The 19,535-nt window shown below is 37.8% G+C and overlaps 1 protein-coding gene across 1 annotated transcript; it reads left to right on the forward strand.

Moving 5' to 3' along the window:
- Window positions 1-3,085: 3,085 nt before the first annotated feature.
- LOC125110227 (olfactory receptor 51J1-like) lies at window positions 3,086-4,039 on the forward strand. The gene has a single exon (XM_047747262.1). The coding sequence runs from the start codon at window positions 3,086-3,088 to the stop codon at window positions 4,037-4,039; it is 954 nt and encodes a 317-aa protein (XP_047603218.1).
- Window positions 4,040-19,535: the final 15,496 nt, after the last annotated feature.

Consider the following 19,535-nt stretch of genomic DNA (forward strand, 5'->3'; position numbering starts at 1 on the left):
AACATACCTTCTGCTCCCCTCTCTGTTTCCTCTTCTTCTGGAATCCCAATTATTCTAATGTTGTTTCGTCTTATGGTGTCACTTATCTCTCGAATTCTCCCCTCGTGGTCCAGTAGCTGTTTGTCCCTCTTTTGCTCAGCTTCTTTATTCTCTGTCATTTGGTCTTCTATATCGCTAATTCTTTCTTCTGCCTCATTTATCCTTTCAGATAGTGGTTGATTTTCTGTTTCTAGAAATGCTGTTCTTCTTCTCTTCAATCTCCCATTGGATTTGTAGGTGTTTGCAATCTTTAGATAAGCTATTTAGCTGATCTCCCGCTACCCGAAGTAGTCTCAGCCTGCTACTTCTCCGCCATCTTGACTCCTCCCTCCTGGAGATCTTTCTGATCAATCTTCCCCTCCCCTACCCCCAAACCAATCTGAAACCTTTCTCACAAGAGCTTAACCCCTTGAATTTCATCATGTCCTCTTATTAAACACCTTTGATATTTTATGAATACCATCACCTCTGTGCCCTGTTCCTTACTCATTATCTACATGTTTATAAAAGTGGCAGCTGATGACCATTATAAGTAAATTAATACATTATTTCTCCAAGATACAAATTGTTCTATAATTGTTAGAATAATAGTTAACCCTTATAATGCACTTTTTATAAGTCAGACCCTTTTATACACAATTTACATATATTAATTATTTTATTCTTGTAGTAGATGTTTATGTTCATCTCAAATAGGTACTGACTCTGCCATTGCCTGTTTCCTCTAAGGGCCCCTGGGAAGGAGTGATGAAATTATCTGGGCACTCCTCCTCAGGGAACCAGTCCCTCTCCAAAAGGAAAGATCATTATTAATAGAAATTTGGGGGCAATTTGAATTTAACTGATCCCTTCTGAGGATAACTGAGAAAGGAGGCAGGAAGTGTAGGGATGCTGATAGTCACTGGTTGCTAAAGGTTCCCGTTCAATGCTCAGAGCCATTCTGAGGTACGTATCAACACCTCTATCTTTAAAAATAAAGGAGTTTCCTAACTTTTAAATAGGTAGAGTTGTCCTGCACACAGCATTCACTTCCACTTCTGCCCACTTCCAGGAATGTAGTATTTACTGTGCTGTACTCTCCTCTCTCTCTGCTGACTTGTGGTGTTCCACTGTGTATTACATTGGGCTTTGGATTAAACAATCCCCTTTTTCCTCCTCAAACTTGAAATGTCCTGGTCATATGAATCTGAAGCTGAGGGGAATTACTGCCTTTTAATATAATTTTAAAGGAGACTTTGAAGGCTCTTGAAGGAGCCTTGCTTGGCTGGGGAGATTTTGAAGGACCAGGACAAAAAGGATGCAAAGAAGCAAAAGGGATAAAAACAGAGAGAGAGAAAGAGAGAGAGAGAGGAAGCACAAGGAGAGCCAGAGAAGGCTGCTGATAACAGGAGAGGATAGACCCTAGCTGCAAGTCTCCCTCAAGATTTGTTTCTTCTAGTATCAAGTCATCAGGGTGGCATAAACTAGAAATAGGGAGCAGTGGAATCAAGGGTGCGATGAGGCCACACACAGGAGAAACAGCTGCTGGACCCAGAGGCAGACCAACTTTGGTCCACTGTAAAGGTTAAGAAAGACACATTGGGCTTTGGGCAGAGAAGGGAGAAAAGAAGCTCTCCAAGCTATTGGTAAATGTTAGTGTCCTCCAAGTCCCCAGCCATGGGACGTTCTTGAGGTCAATAACTTGTCCCTGACAAGTTGTTTAATGGGATCAGTATGACGTTGGCTATGTCTGTGTGCCCTTGTCCCACAAAATACTGCATAACTGTGCCTGTAGTAGTAAACTCCACCACCTTTGTAAGCTAATGCAATGAGTTTAATAAAATAAGTCACCCATGTACATATTAATTTTTACTCATGTTAGTTCTTGACTTAGCCTGTGGAGAAGAACTAAATAACAACCAGTGTATAATAGTGAGGTCCCTAAAGCTCAGCAGTGGCTGAGTGAGGAATCCTCATCAGAGAAGATGAAGACAAGATTTCAGCATGTGTGGAAATTATTGCATATGCAAGTATGTGAGCAGGAGCACACGTGTGTGTGTGTGTGTGTGTGTGTGTGTTTGGATGAATTAATTGAAAATACCTCCCCAGAGGTTCTTCCTGCCCTGTCAGCCCAGAATTCTACTGTGATACCTGGTGCCATCGCAGATAGAGCTGAGCTTAAAATATCCCCACTTCAGAGAGGTGTTTTTCTCTTCCTCTTTGGTGCCTTCCTCCCTTGCCCAGGAGAATCTTCCTTGAAAGTCGTTTAGGTTCCCAATGTTGTTGTTGCAGTGTATCACAGGTGTGTCTGAGTCAGGAAGAAGGTCCAATGGATCAGGTAAGTTGTCCTGGAGAGCTGTGAGTTGAGAGATTGTGTATATTATGGTGACAGAATATTTTCATGAACTTTAAAGTCTGCATGCAAATCCTTCAGCCTTGGTTCTTGACTCATTCTATCCTTTACACATCATCTTGTCAGTTGCTTCCTAGTCCTTTCAAAGCACAAAACAGGTAACCTAGAGTGAATTCATACCCTATTGTTTTCTAGTTTATTTTCCAACCATTTGCTCCAGGCTCTTCACTGCCACTTGTTAGCCTTGCTTTGGACCTCAATTTTTTCACATGTCTACATTCATTCCACAGATATTTGTTTTCATGTACTGTGCTGCTTGTGTTACATCCATATTTATCAACATCTTTGTCCACCTATTCCTGACATTGCCTACACATGCCTTTCTCCCCAGCAGCTTTCGGAGACCAAAGCAGCAGCACACCAAGACAAGACAGACACTTTTCCCTTGGCAGATCCAAAGTGAAGTACAATTTAGAGGGATAATTTTCTATCAGCTTTAAACTTTACTCTGATGGAGACTGTAATCCCCTTAATCCTGGGCATTTCCTGATGGTGGCCATCTTGTCAATTTCTGGCAGGAGACCTATGGCCACCTGAATCTCTAAACTTTGTTTTCTTCTTCCCTTCCACAGAGTCCAGAAGTCTTTCTCCATTATAATGTGATCTTACTAGCTTGTTTCTAATTTTTAAGGTCCCATGGGATGAGATTTCAACATGAAGAACTCCAATAGCTCTTTGGAGTTCTTACCTACAACGTTCATTCTGGTTGGCATCCCAGGGCTGGAGACAGAGCACATCTGGATATCCATCCCCTTCTGCCTGATGTACATTATCATCTTCCTTGGGAATGGCACCATTCTTCATGTCATCAGAACAGACCCTGCCCTGCACCAGCCCATGTACCTCTTTCTTGCCATGCTGGCACTGGCTGAGGTTGGTGTCTCTGCATCTACTCTTCCCACAGTGCTAGGCATCTTCCTTGTTGGCATCACTGAGATTACTTTTGATACCTGCCTTTTTCAGATGTTCTTCATCCATTCTTTCTCCATTTTGGAGTCAGCAGTGTTGCTGGCCATGTCTGTGGATCGATTTGTGGCCATCTATAACCCACTGCGCTACACAACCATCCTCACCCTTCCCCGTATCTTTAACACAGGAATTATCATGGGGCTGAAAAGTATTATTCTCATGGCCCCATTGCCCATGCTCTTAAGGAACTTGCCCTTCTGTGGCCATAATGTCCTCTCCCATTCCTATTGCCTCCACCCCAACCTTATCCATCTACCTTGTGGAGATGTTTCTATCAACAATATCTATGGGCTTTTCATTGTTACCTCCACTTTTGGGCTGGATTCACTACTTATTGTGGTTTCCTATGGGCTGATACTCCACACTGTACTGAGTATCACCACTGGGGAGGGGCGGAGGAAGGCACTCAATACATGTGGATCACATGTCTGTGCTGTGCTTGCTTACTACATGCCTATGATTGGTTTATCTATGGTGCATCGTTTTGGACTCCATGTCTCCCCTTTGGTTCATGCTATGATGGCCAATGCTTATCTCTTTTTCCCACCTGTTATCAACCTTATTGTCTATAGCATTAAGACCAAAGAGATCCATCATGGCATTGTCCGAATGCTCTTCCAGAAAAGAGCCAGAGTTTAGACAAAGGATAAAGTAGGAGGGGACTTTCCTCTATAATCAAAGGTGGTCCTAGCTCACGTGTTATGCAAATGGTGTTACTTTAAAATATGTTATCTGATGAAGGTTCTGCATAATCTAGCAAAAAAACTGAAGTGGGGTACCAGCGAGGGTGGATTGTCTGTGATAAAGCACTATAAAGAATTGATGTTATTTTGTAAATGTTGTGTTACATGAGGTTTTCCATTATCTCACCTAGCTGGAGCAGGAATATAGGAAGATTTCTTATGAAAACATAACTCTTCCCATAAGTGAAAAGTAATCAAGAGTTGGATGGTGTCCTGGGAAATCTACTGAGCTCTTCATTCTAGGGAATGGGGATGTGAAATGGATTATGTTCTCTTGAGTTTTTGGTACCTGATCTCAATAGCAGGAGGATACACTAACTAGCTTAAAGGAAGTACTGACTCTGACTGGTACTTGCTCAGCAACCAGGGCTCCCAGTTGAAAGTGACAAAGATTACAAATCTGTTTGTTATGTAAACAACATACAAATTTCCCTCCCAGGATGCAGAATCTTTTAAAAAGGCAAGCATGCCCCTTGCATATATTCGTATTTTTTTTGTCTGGTTGGTTATTTATCTGCAGGCATTCGAAATAATGTAGAAATTTCACATTCCTATTTTCAGGAAAAGGAACTAAGACTTTTTAGATGCAAATGCATACTAAACACTCTATATTTATTATTTCAATCACTTCCCACAACCCCCACTTCCCACTCAGTATTAAGGTTATTTTTTTAAAGATGAAGAACTGGTGCAAAATAAATAAAAGAAGAAAAAGAAGAGAAAAACTGGTGCTTAAATACACATTTTGCTCAAACCCATCCATCCAAAACCAAACAGCATTAATTGAGCACATGCATGGGTCAAACACAAATCTAACCCCTAGAGATAAAGTGGTGACAAAAGAGACATGTTCCTTTCCTTATGGAGCTTAGAAATTTCTTTCTACCTCCGTCTCTGGTCTACTTGGTACTTTCTGAAACTAGGTTTAGAACCAATTTGAAATGGACCTTGTAATCCTCCCACCCACAAATAAAGCTTTTTAATGTGTCTTTTTAAAATGTTATGCCAGTACCATATTGTTTTGATTACTACAGCTTTGTAATACAACTTGAAGTCTGGAATTGTGATGCCTCCAGTTCTATTCTTCTTTTTCAAGATTTCTTTGGCTATTTGTCTTTTGTGATTCCATACAAATTTTACGGTTGTTTGTTCTAGTTCTGTGAAAAATGCTGTTGGCATTTCAGTAGGGATTACATTAAACGTGTAGATTTCTTTGGGTAGTATAGACATTTTAACAATATTTGTCCTTGCCATCCATGAGCATGAAATGTCTTTCTATTTCCTTGTGGTATCTTCAGTTTCTTTCATTATTGTTTTTTATTTTTTTTTAAAGATTTTATTTATTTATTTGACAGACAGAGATCACAAGTAGGCAGAGAGGCAGGCAGAGAGAGAGAAAGGAGGAAGCAGGCTCCCCGCTGAGCAGAGAGCCCGACATGGGGCTCGATCCCAGGACCCTGGGATCATGACCTGAGCCGAAGGCAGAGGCTTTAACCCACTGAGCAACCCAGGCGCCCCTCATTATTGTTTTTTAGTTTTCAGAGTACAAATTTATCACTTCTTTGGTTAAATTTACTCCTAGGTTTTTATTATTTTGGATGCAATTATAAATGGGATTTTTTTTTGTAATTTTTTCCTGATGCTTTATTATCAGCCTATAGAAATGCAATGGATTTCTGTACATTGATTACCCTGTGACCTTACTGAATTCGCTTATCAATTTTTGCAGTTTTTTGATGGAGCTGTAGGGTTTTCTGCATATAGCATCATGTCATCTGCAATGATATGATGGAATTACTAATTCGGATGCCTTTTATTCCTTTCTTTTGTCTGACTGCTGTGGCTAGGGTGTGGAGAAAAAGGAATTCTCATGCACTGTTGATAGGAATGCAAACGGATGCAGCCACAATGGAAGACAGTATAAAGGGTCTTCAAAAACTTAAAAACAAGGGTGCCTGGGTGGCTCAGTGAGTTAAGCCTTTGTCTCCAACCCAGGTCATGATCCCCAAGGTCCTGGGATCCAGCCCTTTGTCAGGTTTCCTGCTCAGTGCAGAGGCTGTTTCTCCCTCTCTCTCGGCTCCTTCTCCCTGCTCATGATCCCTCTTTCCTTCAAATAAATGAATAATCTTTAAAAAATTTTTAAAAAAATGAAAACTTAAAAATAGAACAACCCTATGATCTAGAATTGCACTACTGGGCATTTATCGAAAGAATAAAACAACAGTAATTTGAAAGAAAGTATGAACCCCTATATTTATCACAACATTATTTACAATAACCAAATCAGGGTAACAGTCTAATTGCCAGTCAATAGATGATGAATATATAAAGATAACATACATGCACACACAGAATAGAATATTATTCAGCCATAAAAAGAATGATATCTTGCCATTCGCAACAATATGGATGGATCTGAACAGTACAATGCTAAGTGAAATAAGTCAGTCAAAGAACGACAAATACCATATGATTTCACTCATATGTGGAATTTAAGAAACAAATAAACAAAGGGGGAAAAAAAGACAAACCAAGAAACAGACTCTTAACTATAGAGACCAGAGGGGAGGAGAGGAGGGGGTTGGGTGAAATAGGTGAAGAGGAGTAACAGGACTCTTATCATGATGAGCCCTAAATAATGTATAAGATTGTTGCATAACTGGGGCACCTGAGTGGGCAGTTGGTTAAGCGTCTGACTCTTGGTTTCAGTTCAGTTCATGATCTCAGGGAACTGGGAGTGAGCCCATGTCAGTCTCCCTGCTCAGTACAGAGTCTACCTGAGATTTTCTCTCCCTCTCCCTCTACCCCTCCAGCTTGAGCTCTCAAATAAATAAATCTTTAAAAAAAAAAAAGAAAAAGAATTGTTGAATCACTATATTGTACACCTGAAACTAATGCAACACTATTTTTTTTTAAGATTATATTTATGTATTTGACAGAGAGAGAGAGAGAGTTCACAAGTAGGTAAAGAGTCAGGTGGGGTGGGCGGGAAGCAGGCTCCCCGCTGAGCAGAGAGCCTGATGAGGGGCTCGATCCCAGGACCCTGAGATCATGACCTGAGCCGAAGGCAGAGGCTTAACCCACTGAGCCACAAAGGTGCCCCTGCAACACTGTATGTTAACTACACTGGAATTAAAATAAAATACAAAAATAAAAAAATAATTTTAAATGGTGCTCTTGCATTGCATTGCAAAGGTGCCAAAACAACCAAAGTTTTTTTGTAAAAGTTAATTCTGTGACTTTAACTCCAGGTCTCTAGACTCCCATGTTTCTGTAGATTCTGACCTAGGGATCTTAAGTTGCTTCTAGCTATGCCCTAGATTCATAGCCCACTAATGGGTGACCGCACTCTGCAGACAACTGTGACTTAGAATTATCAAATGAAACCAAACAGGCAAACCATAGGAAGGGCCATCCCATAGAAGACCAGAGAAGTGAGAGTGGCAGTTCCTTGGGAGAAAGGAGAAGAGGTATCTTTAGAGTGTCTGGAGAAAGGCATCCTACAGCTGGAGAAGTACAGGAAGGAATGATGAGACCAGATTGTCAGGAAGCTTGACATAAAATGAGAATTTTAGGTCTCACTTTCATTCTCTTTCTGAAATTTCTGATGAACCCTCAAGCTCAGGCTTCCTCACTGTGATTACTCTTGTATTTAAGGCTATCAAAGACACTGAGATTCTAAATGTGGTATAGTTTGTCAGATCATGGCTAATTTAATGGCTGCCTTTCAAAAAGTTCCATCCAGAAAGGACTCCATGCATAACGCCCCTTTTCTAGCTTCTTTCTTTCCAATCTTGTTCACTTTGTTTCCCTGAGGTCCAGTCTCAGAGATGAGACAAAATCCTAGAAAATCACACAATGAAGAGTATAGAAGTCTCTGGGTGTCTATGCAATTAAAAAAATAAGCAAAGTCCAATATGACTGGAAAAGTACCAACTTTGGCTCCATCTTTTTCTGACATAGTCACTATTCTGACTTAAAATTTAGAACTTTTCATACCAACTTTATTCTTGATTTTGCCAACAGAACAAAATGATGTCATTATAGTAAACTAGGCAAGAAGCTAAATTATGAATTAGAACCCTTGAGAAAAATGCATGACATGTTATAAGCATTTCCACATTCATCAAAGTAAGTATTAGTTTGTTTAGACCAATTCTCCTGCCAAGAACAATTAGAAAGGTTAAGAGAAATATTTCGTAAATGACTTCAAAGAATATTCCACTAATTTTTAATTTTTAATGAAAGGATGAAGCATAACAAAATAAATAAAAACCTTAAAGAACATATGGTATTTGCTGGAAAGGTCAAGTACACATGGAACTAGAGCCCCAGAAGTAGAGTATCCTGGGGCAACAGCAATATTAGAATATGATAACTTACATATTTTCTAAAACTGATATAAAACATGAGCCAAAAATTCAAGAAACACAATAAACTACAGAGAGGATAAATATAAAGCAAACTGTAAACTCTCTGGGAACTTCAAATTCATATAGTTGAAAGGCAAAAGTTAAAAGAGAACATTGAAATTAAAGCAAAAAAAAAGTATTGCCATAAATCTGTCAATTTTTCAAGCAGCAACATTTCTTTTTTCCAATTTTCTAACAAAAAAAACAACAGAAACAAGAATGGAGTGATGCCATCAAACTTCCAAATAAAATAAATCCCAATATGTGTTTTATATACAGAAATATAATACCATTTAAAAATAGATGCCCCCCAAAAAATCCAAAACCCAGAGAATCCACCACTAATGTTAATTTATAGGGCAATCATCTGGTAGAGTATGGAGCTGCAAGAACAGGAGCAATACAGAACAACACCTAGGTAAATGTAAATAGATACTGACATAGGAAAAAATAGAATATTTCATATTCTTAAATTAGCAAAAACTAAATATATATTGTCAGAAAGACAAAAGATGGGAAGAGGTAAGTGGAACTAAATTAGCCTTCAATTCCTAAATGGTCTACTAAGTAGTAAAGATCTAATATAAATTAGACAATTAATCAGCTTGAGTTGCCATAACCAAAATACTATAGGCTTAGCTTACAAACAGAAATGTTTTTCTCACAATTCTGGAGGCTGAGGAGTTTGAGGTGAAGATGCCAACAGATTTGGTCTTTGCAAATCTTTTTCCTGACTTGCAGATAGCCACCTTCTTGCCATGTCCTCACATGGTAGGGGGAGAGAGACCTCTGATCTCTCTTCCCCTTTTCATAAGGACACTAATTCCATAATGGGGGCTTCACTCTCATGACCTCATCTAAAACTAATTACTTCCCAAAGATCTACTTCCAAATACCATCACATTGAGGTTTGAAGACACAAATATATTTAATCCATAGCACTTGATAAGTAAAAGTTCCCTATTTTAATTTCTATGAAAACCATTATAAATTAGTGAAATACTATTCAACCAAAATCTTATAGAAATGAAAATATAATAATAAAATAATAAGTAATCTAAAATAAAGATATGAGGGAAGAGTACGGTAAATTTTTAAAAATGGTAAGATGCAAGTTTAAATGCATTCAAATCACTTAACTTATTGAAAATAAATGGGTAACGCTCCAATTAAAAGTCAAATGCTGTCATACAGAACTAAAAGTATATGGGCTTCCTTTAAGACCTATCTAAAATATAAGGATACAGAAACACTTCAAGTAAAGATATTTAGAAAGATATTCCCTGTAATCACCAACTAAAAGAAACTAGGCTTAATCTTGCCTAGTATCACATAAAGTAAGTTTCAAGGCAAAAACATCACCAGAGATAAAAAAGGGACATTTCATAATAAAAAATAACATGCAAGATAGGTAAAAAGTTTCTAGATTTTAAATGCGGAACAAAATACCTGGAGTCAAATCTATCAGAACCACAAAGAGAAGTAGATAAATCACAGTGATAGATTTTATTACAATTTTCATAGTAACTGACATAATAAGGAAGTCAAAAATTAAAAATCAAAATGACTTAAAAGAATTGAAAGACATGATTTAAAACCTTGATCTAATCAACAAAGAAAAAGAAACGAACAACTACTACATACTACATATTCCTTTAGTGCATTTGGAACAACCTACCAAAATTAACCATTGAGGCATAGTAGTGTTTTATTTCTTGATCTGGATTTCTTGATCTGTCAAGCCCCACGTTGGCTCCCTGCTCAGTGGGGAGCCTCTTCTCCCTCTCCCTTTGCCCCTCCCCCTGCTCATGCTCTCTTTCTCAGATAAATAAAATATTTTTAAAAATGTGTATAAAAATGTAATCTGACATTCTGAGAGTGTGCTAATCATGTGCTTGTGTGATGACAAGGAGTGAATTTTTGCATCTAATTTATCTTGACATTGATTCTCACAAAATCTCCAGTTTGGAGTCCTATTCACTTGCCTTGCTGAGTTCCAAATGCCTCAAATTCAGGAAACTTTCTGAGTTAGTAGAATTGTTTAGCTTCTTGTTCAGTTGTTCCTCTGTAGTCAATCAAGTCAATTTCCCTGTTCTATAAAGTCAGTTGCCAGTAATTTATATGCTTTCTATATTTCATTTTTGAAAACCTTCCCACCCATTTACCTGTCACTGTGAGTCTATACTTGCATTATTATTAATACTTGAAAAAACATATTTATTCAACCTGATTTCTATGTTTTGATCTGCATACTTTTTCTCTTTCTCTCTTCTTTCAGATTTGAAGTATTTTTAAAAATATTTCCCTACTAGCCATTTTTATATATTCATTGGAGGAAGTGTCTGTTCATGTTTTCTGCCCATTTTTTGACATGATTATCTGTTTTGTGCATGTTCAGTTTGAGGAGTTCTTTATAGATCTTGGATATCAGCCCTTTGTCTGTACTGTCATTTGTGAATATCTTCTTCCATTCCGTGGGTTGCCTCTTTGTTTTGTTGACTGTTTCCTTTGCTGTGCAGAAGTTTTTGATCTTAACTGAAGTCCCAAAAGTTCATCTTTGCTTTTGTTTCCTTTACCTTTGGAGACATATCTTGAAAGAAGTTGCTGTGACCGGTGTTGAAGAGGTTACTGCCTGTGTTCTCCTCTAGGATTCTGATGGATTCCTGTCTCACGTTGAGGTCTTTTATCCATTTCAAGTTTATCTCTGTGTATGGTATAGGAAAATGGTCGAGTTTTATTCTTCTACACATAGCTGTTCAATTTTCCCAGCACCATTTATTGAAGAGACTGTCTTTTTTCCACTGTATATTTTTTCCTGCTTTGTCGAAAATTATTTGACCATAAAGTTGAGGGTCCATATCTGGGCTCTCTACTCTGTTCCACTGGTCTATGTATCTGTTTTTGTGCCAGTACCATGCTGTCTTAGTGATCACAGCTTTGTAGTAAAGCTTGAAATCAGGCAACGTGATGCTCCCAGTTTTTTCTTTTTCAACATTTCCTTAGCAATTTGGGGTCTCTTCTGATTCCATATAAGTTTTAGGATTGTTTGCTCCAGCTCTTTGAAAAATGCTGGAGAAATTTTGATCAGAATGGCATTGAAAGTATAGATTGCTCTAGGCAGTATAGAAATTTTAACAGCGTTTATTCTTCCGATCCAAGAGCATGGAATGGTCTTCCATCCTTTTGTGTCTTCTTCAATTTCTTTCATGAATGTTCTGTAGTTCCTTGAGTACAGATACTTTACCTCTTTGGTTAGGTTTATTCCCACGTATCTTACGGTTCCTGGTGCTATAGTAAATGGAATTGATTCTCTAATTTCTCTTTCTGTGTTTTCATTGTTAGTGTATAAGAAAGCAACTGATTTCTGTACATTAATTTTGTATCCTGCCACATTACTGAATTGCTGTATGAGTTTTAGTAGTTTGGGGGTGGAGTCTTTGGGGTTTTCCATATAAAGTATCATGTCATCTGTGAAGAGAGAGAGTTTGACTTCTTCATTGCCAATTTGAATACCTTTTATTTGTCTTTGTTGTCTGATTGCTGTTGCTAGGACTTCTAATACTATGTTGAACAAGGGTGGTGAGAGTGGGCATCCTTGTCGTGTTCCTGTTCTCAAAGGGAAGGTTGTCAGCTTTTCCCAACTGAGGATGATATTCGCTGTGAGTTTTTCATAGATAGATTTTATGAGGTTGAGGAATGTTCCCTCCATCCATATACTTTGAAGCATTTTAATCAGGAAAGGACACTGTATCTTGTTGAATGCTTTTTCTGCATCAATTGAGAGGACCATGTGATTCTTCTCTCTTCTCTTATTTTTTGTTCTTTCACATTGATTGATTTGTGAACATTGAACCACCCTTGCATCCTATGGACAAATCCCACCTGGTCATGATGGATAATCTTTTTAATGTACTGTTGGATTCTATTAGCTAGGATCTTGTTGAGAATCTAAGCAGCCATATTTGTCAGGGATATTGGTCTAAAATTCTCCTTTTTGGTGGGGTCTTTGCTAGTTTGGGGATCAGGGTACTGCTGGCTTCATAAAAAGAGTCTAGAAGTTTTCCTTCTGCTTCAATTTTTTGAAACAGCTTCAGGAGTATAGACACTTCTCCAATGAAGAAATAAAAATGGCTAACAGACAGATGAAAAAAATTTTCATATCACTAACCATCAGGGCGATTCAAATCAAAACCACATTGAGATACCACGTTACACCAGTTAGAATGGCCAAAATTAACAAGACACTAAACAACATGTGTTGGAGAGGATGTGGAGAAAGGGGAACCCTCTTAACACTGTTAGTGGGAATGCAAGTTGGTCCAGCCACTTTGGAAAACAGTGTGGAGATTCCTTAGGAAATTAAATATAGAGCTACCCTATGACCCTACAATTGCACTAGTGGGTATTTACCCCAAAGATACAGATGTAGTGAAAAGAAGGGCTATCTGTACCCCAATGTTCATAGCAGCAATGGTCATAGTCACCAAATTGTGGAAAGAACTAAGATGCTCTTCAATGGATGAATGGATAAAGAAGATATGGTCCATATATACAATGGAATATTATCCCTCCATTAGAAAGGATGAATACCCAACTTTTGTATCAACATGGACAGGACTGGAAGAGATTATGTTGAGTGAAGTAAGTCAAGCAGAGAGAGTCGACTATCATATGGTTTCACTTACTTGTGGAACATAAGAAATAACATGGAGGACATAGGGAGATGGAGAGGAGAAGGGAGTTGGGGGAAATTAGAGGGGGAGACAGATCATGAAAGACTGTGGACTCTGAGAAACAAACTGAGGGTTTTGGAGGGGAGGGAAGTGGGAGGTTGTGTGAGCCTGGTGGTGGGTATTATGGAGGGCATGTATTGCATGGAGCACTAGGTGTGGTGCATAAACAATGAATTCTGGAACACTGAAAAGAAATTAAAAAGAAAGAAAGAAAGAGAGAGAGAGAAAAGAAAAAAAAAAAAAGAATTGCATATTCTTCAGTTTGTCCCCTCCCCCCAAAAAAGAATATAGGGATCAATGTACAGGGAGTGTACTGAACTGCTCATACAAAGATCATAAGGCAAAACAGTTCTGAATGTGCCTTATCAGCCCAAGAAAAATTCTGAGAGCTTTATTCAATAAAGGATATATAAAGTATGATATTTGTGATGGACTCAAAAAAAAAAATATTTCCCTATTTGTTTTGGAGTTACAAATGGTACTTTTATTCTATGAGTAAAATGTAAACATATATAGTTTACAGAGTCAAAAGTTATTCAAAATATCTTTGTCTTCAAATAAAGAATTTAGCATGCTTTATTATCCATTCAATCCCTTCTGTTGTCATTTTTAATATTAATAATCATTAATTGTATCCACATTTTAATGTAGATATTATTGGCAATGTTAGACATTAACACAGTTGAAATATTACTGGCAATGTTAGAGATTTACAAAGCTGAATTTTCCTATTGAATACATATATATATATATATATATATATATATATATATATATATATATTCACTACAAGTCTCTATTTTGGTTATTCTGGTTTCTCTCCCCAAAGTCAAAAAATATTTTCAGTCTTTTAAATTTCTCTTTAGAAAAGCATTTATATATGTTGGCTGATTGAATATTAAAAAAAGAAGAGACAAACCATGAGAGACTGTGGACTCTGAGAAGCAAACTGAGGTTTTAGATGGGAGGGGTGGTGGGGAGATGGGCTGGCCCGGTGATGGGTATTAAGGAGTGCATCTATTGCATGGAGCACTGGGTATTATACATAAACAATGAATCATGGAACACTACATCAAAGACTAATGACATACTGTGTGGTGATTAACACATTATTTTTAAAAATAGTAAAAGGAGACAGACAAACACACACAAAAGGAAGAAAAAGAAAAGCATTTATATATAAACAAGAAATTGTGTATTTATACTTTTCCCCAGTGAACATTGTGCACTATCCTCTAGTTGATGTTTCATATGCTTGTGTATCTTTGAAACCATTCATAACCCGTACATGAAGAGCACAACCACTTGTTTTCATCTACCTAACATTCCATTGTGTTGACTCTGGTATATGGCAGATTATGGGAATTTATTTACCAGTTCCCACTTGATGAATACCTAGCTTGCCTCCATTTTTTGTTTTCTTGTTAACATTGATGTGAATAATCATGTATCTATGTCGACTTGCCTACATGTAAATATGTTTGTATGTTAATTTTTAAGTTTTTATTTAAACTCCAGGTAGTTAGCATGCAGTGTAGCATCAGTTTCAAGTGTACAACACAGTAAGCCAGCACTTCCATATATCAGCTTGTGCTCATCACAAGTGCACTCCTTAATCCCCCTATTTCACCCATTTCCCTACCCACCTCCCACCCTCGTCTCCTCCCATAGCCATCAGTTGGTTCTCTACAGTGAAGAGCCTGTTCCTTGGTTTGTCTCTATTTTTTCCCCAAGACTGTTATGTTTCTTCAATTCCACATATGGGAAATTCATAGTGAACTCATATGGTATTTGTCTTCCTCTGACTGACTTATTTTTATAAGTAGAATTAAATTGGGGTGCTTGGGTGGTTCAGTCAGTTAAGCATCCAGTTCTTGGTTTTGGCTCAGGTCATGATCTCAGGGTCCTGATCTCAAAATGGAACACTGTGTTGTGGGACTCCCCACTCAACAGGGTGTCTGCTTTTCTCCCTTTCTTTCTGCCCCTCCCCTGTTTGTGCTCTTTCCCTAGAATAAATAAATAAATAAATCTTTTAAAAAAAGAACAGAAGCAGAATTAAGTTGTCAAGTAAAGGATTTCATGCATTTATAATTTTGACAGTTGCAATATTGTCATTTACCTCCATATAAGTCATACTTATTAATAGTCTTGTCAGCAACTGTGAAAGTGATTCATGAGAACTTTGCCTCTCACTGTTTTAACATTTTTGGATTTTGCTAATATGGTGCATTAAAAAAAAATTTTCTCAATCTGATTTCAGTTATTTTCTTTCTTTTTTAAAGATTTTTACTTATTTATTTGACAGAGAGAGATCACAAGTAGGCAGAGAGGCAGGCATGGGGTGGGGAGCAGGATCCATGCTGAGCAGAGAGCCCCATGTGGGGCTCAATCCCAGGACCCTGAGATCATGACCTGAGCTGAAGGTAGAGGCTTAACCTACTGAGCCACCCAGGTGCCCCTGGTTTCAATTATTTTCTATAATAAGTGAGAGTGAGCATCTTTTCACATTATCAAGAAATTTTATTTTTCCATTTGTTTATCTCCTGTGTCCATTTCTTATTAGGTCAGAGTTTGGCAATTTTTTTCTACAAAAGACGAGATAGTAAATATTGTAGCTTTTTGTGGTCCATACAACTTCTTCCAAAACTGCTCAACTCTACCACTGTAGTATGAAAACAGCCATAGTCAACATATAAATAAACGAGTATAAGCGTATTCCAATAAAACAATATACGGACACTGAATTTTGAATTTAATATAATTTTCATGTGCCACAAAATGTCATTGTCTTTGTATTTTTGGTCATTTAAAAATGTAAAAATAATTCTTATCTTGTGAGTCATACAAAAACATACACATTTAATATTATATTTTTAGACAATATTTATTAATCTCTTACTATAAATAATAATGAAATTAATGAACTTCCCAGTCCACCACCATCTTCTATCTACTATCTTATTTTAAAGCATTTTATTAGAGAGATGTTCGAATAGAGTACATTGAAAAATAACATTATAAAGAATTCCCACGTACTCTTCATTCAAACTCGACTTGAAGAATTATCAATATAGTCAATATTTATCAATTTCCTTTCTACTGATTAGTATATAGCTTAAAAATTTAGTTTTCAATTTTAAATTATGTCTTTTGAGCCTTAACTACTAAAGATGGAGTAATCATATACCTAATACTGCATCCCAAATGTAATACTACCATCCCAACTAAATTTCTACATTCTCAACTTTTATAACTTTATATTCTGCTCTATAATCATAATCTCTTTTTGAAACAGTGGAAATGGTATATAGGTGGATATTCCTTGGGACCAGAATAGACCCTAAAATCTAAGTAGGCCAGATACAGAAGGAATCACAAAGCCAAGGCACATTTGCAGAAACATGGTGCCTTCAGTGGTAGAAAACAAAGGAGCTATTCACAGTGAGCATGTGAAATGCTGCCATTTTCCACTGTCTAGAGAGAAGTATAAGCTAAATAAAGTCACATATTAAACCTTAGGTCAATTATCTCTAGATGACACTCATTATAGCCCCTTCTTGCCTGAGAAGAGAGTCAGACTCCCTGGGGAAAAAGGAAAGTACGATGTTGAGGCTAGCATCTGTAAGACACAGGAAGAAGAAATTCCATTTTGCCATTCTGACTTTTGAATCTATCAAGAGATAAGGGATACCTTCCCCCAAATCTTCAAGCTATATCAAATCTGAGTTTGGCCATATTCAAAGTGACAACAAGAAATGGTAATCCTGCCAAAAAGTAGTCCCTCTTAAAACCACATAGCTATGGAAGTAAGCAGAAGGGAACTAATATCATTGAGGAAAAAAATCTGCCAGGATATGGAGTGTGTCTTTCACATGTCACCTAACAACATCTTCACATTTCTGTAAGTCGGCTAGCTCAGTTGTTGGCACGTGCTGAGCACTAAGTAAATGTTGGAAGCTATTATATTCATCATTACTGTTATTTTTCCTGGTTCTGTCCCTTAGGGCCTCAGGTCTCAGGGCACAATATTCACTTCCATGTAAGATCTCTCCAGGGGTTTCCCTACCCACCTCCTGTATTCCAGCCTGGATCTTCATGAGCATATAACCACACTCAGCCACAGGGCAGAGAACAGATGCCCCAGAGAGCCCTGAAGAAACAAGAAAGCACAAAGGTGAGGCTGGACTGCTCCATGGGTGATCAGTGATAAGATGACCTTTCATTGGCTTCTGCAATTTCTTTACAGTTTAGCTCTCTCATTACATTTCATTTCTAAATATTTTCCTATATTTCTTATTCTTGGTCAGACTTGCCAAAAGGTTTCAAATTACATTGATCCTTTCAAAAAAACAATTTTTGAATGTTCTATATCCTTTTTAATTTTTATAATTCAAAAAATCCCATATCTATATCCATTTTCTTTTTTCCCCATTTTCCCTAATTTTTTTTTTTTGCATTATTTTCTAAAGTCTTGGGTTTAATGTTTTTCTGGGGATTCTTTGTTTGGCATTTATAGACACTTTAGGGGGAATATAGTTAGACACCGTGAATACTGGGAACCCAGTAACTTCTGTGTGTATTTCCTCAAAAGGAAGTTCACAGCTTTCCATCTCAGAGCACTCCAAAAAATAGTAAGTATTCATTTACTCTCATAATATAAATTATTTTATTTAAAAAATACAAGTCGTATTCACCTCCTAGGGAGCAGTATAGCTCCCCCTTTGGAACACATGGTCCTCAGAAACTGTCAATTTTTTCTGCTCACTCCTCAGGCCACTTTAATTCAGCTGCTTCTCCCATCATTCTATTAAAATGTCTTTTCAAAAGCTTACTATTGACATTTACATCCTTAAACTGAATAGGTGCTTTCCAGCACTGATTTTACTGAGTGGTTGAGCAGCACTAAACTGTAGTGACCACACCCTTTACCTTCTTTGCCTCTGTGCCTCCCATATCCTTTGTTTTCCACCCACTTCTCCAAGCAGTACTTCATTGTTTCCTTTGCTTTTTCTTCCCCATCTAAGCAATTGCTAAGTTTTACACTTCCTTAAAGGGATGGGTCCTCCACCTTCTTCCTTTCTCACTCTAATTCTTGCCTAGATTATCACATTCACTTCCAGATTTACAGTTACCCTGAATATGCCAGAGACACCACGATCCCTAGTAGATTTCTCCTCTGTCCTGCTGGGCCTCATATCTGTCTGTCCAATCGTCGTTTCTCTTGAATAGCTCCTACAAACATCAAACTCAACACGCACAAACCAAACTGCAGTCCTTCTTCTACGGGTGCCTGTTTCTGTACTGCCTAGAATAAAATTGTCACTATCATCCAATTTGTTGCTCAAAGACGACCCCTGGACATCACCATACTTCTGTCTGAATAGAAGGAGGTGGTCTCCAGAATCTTATTTGCCTGCATGTCAAGTGTAAGGTGAACTAAAAAAAAAAAAGTCTCTTGATTTGGTTACTAGAAGGTTTTTTGAAATATTGATGACCAATGTTTCAGTTAGTAAACAAGTATCTGTAAGTTTATGTGTACAAGAGCTGGTAGGAAGTATATTATGAGGCTTGCAGAAAGCTAACTTTTAGTGCATAGTGTTGGAAAGTTGGAAAAATAAGATTATTTAAAATAGAAATTTATGGCAATAGAATCCATAATTATTTGCTACCACTTTGGTTACCACTTTGGTTAGCATATTGCTCAATGGTTTTATGAAAAACAATTCCAGGGGCACTTGGATGGCTCACTCAGTTGAATGTCTGACTCTTGATTTTGGCTCAGGTCATGATCTCAGAGTTGTGGGATAGAGCCCTGTAAGGCCCCAATAATAGGTCCGTGATTAAAGGAGCAAGACTGATACAAAGCGAACGTCAAGCAAAGCTTTATTTCGCGCCAAGCATCAAGAATCTAACTGAACATTCCGGGCCGCACCTCTTACAAGAGAGGGCGACCCTTCTCTCGCAGACTAGCTTTTAAGGGCAAAGGCCACGCACAGGTGGCCAATGAGATTGTAACACACACAGGAAACTCCACAGTGATGCTAGGTGACCAATTGAGTTACAATTTATCCTAGTAGACATTTGATTTAGCCTATCACACCTTGGTTAGGATTGGCACCCAAAAGGCTCCCAAAGGGTGGGGCCCATACTCCTTGGTAACCAGGGAGAGAGTATGCACCCCCCCATTGATCGGATGTTTCCACCTGGCCTGACCCACCCTTGTATCTGGGCTTTGTTACCTGAAGAT

The sequence above is a fragment of the Lutra lutra genome, chromosome 10 (genome assembly GCF_902655055.1).
Source record: "Lutra lutra chromosome 10, mLutLut1.2, whole genome shotgun sequence".
Classification (NCBI taxonomy): domain Eukaryota; kingdom Metazoa; phylum Chordata; class Mammalia; order Carnivora; family Mustelidae; genus Lutra; species Lutra lutra.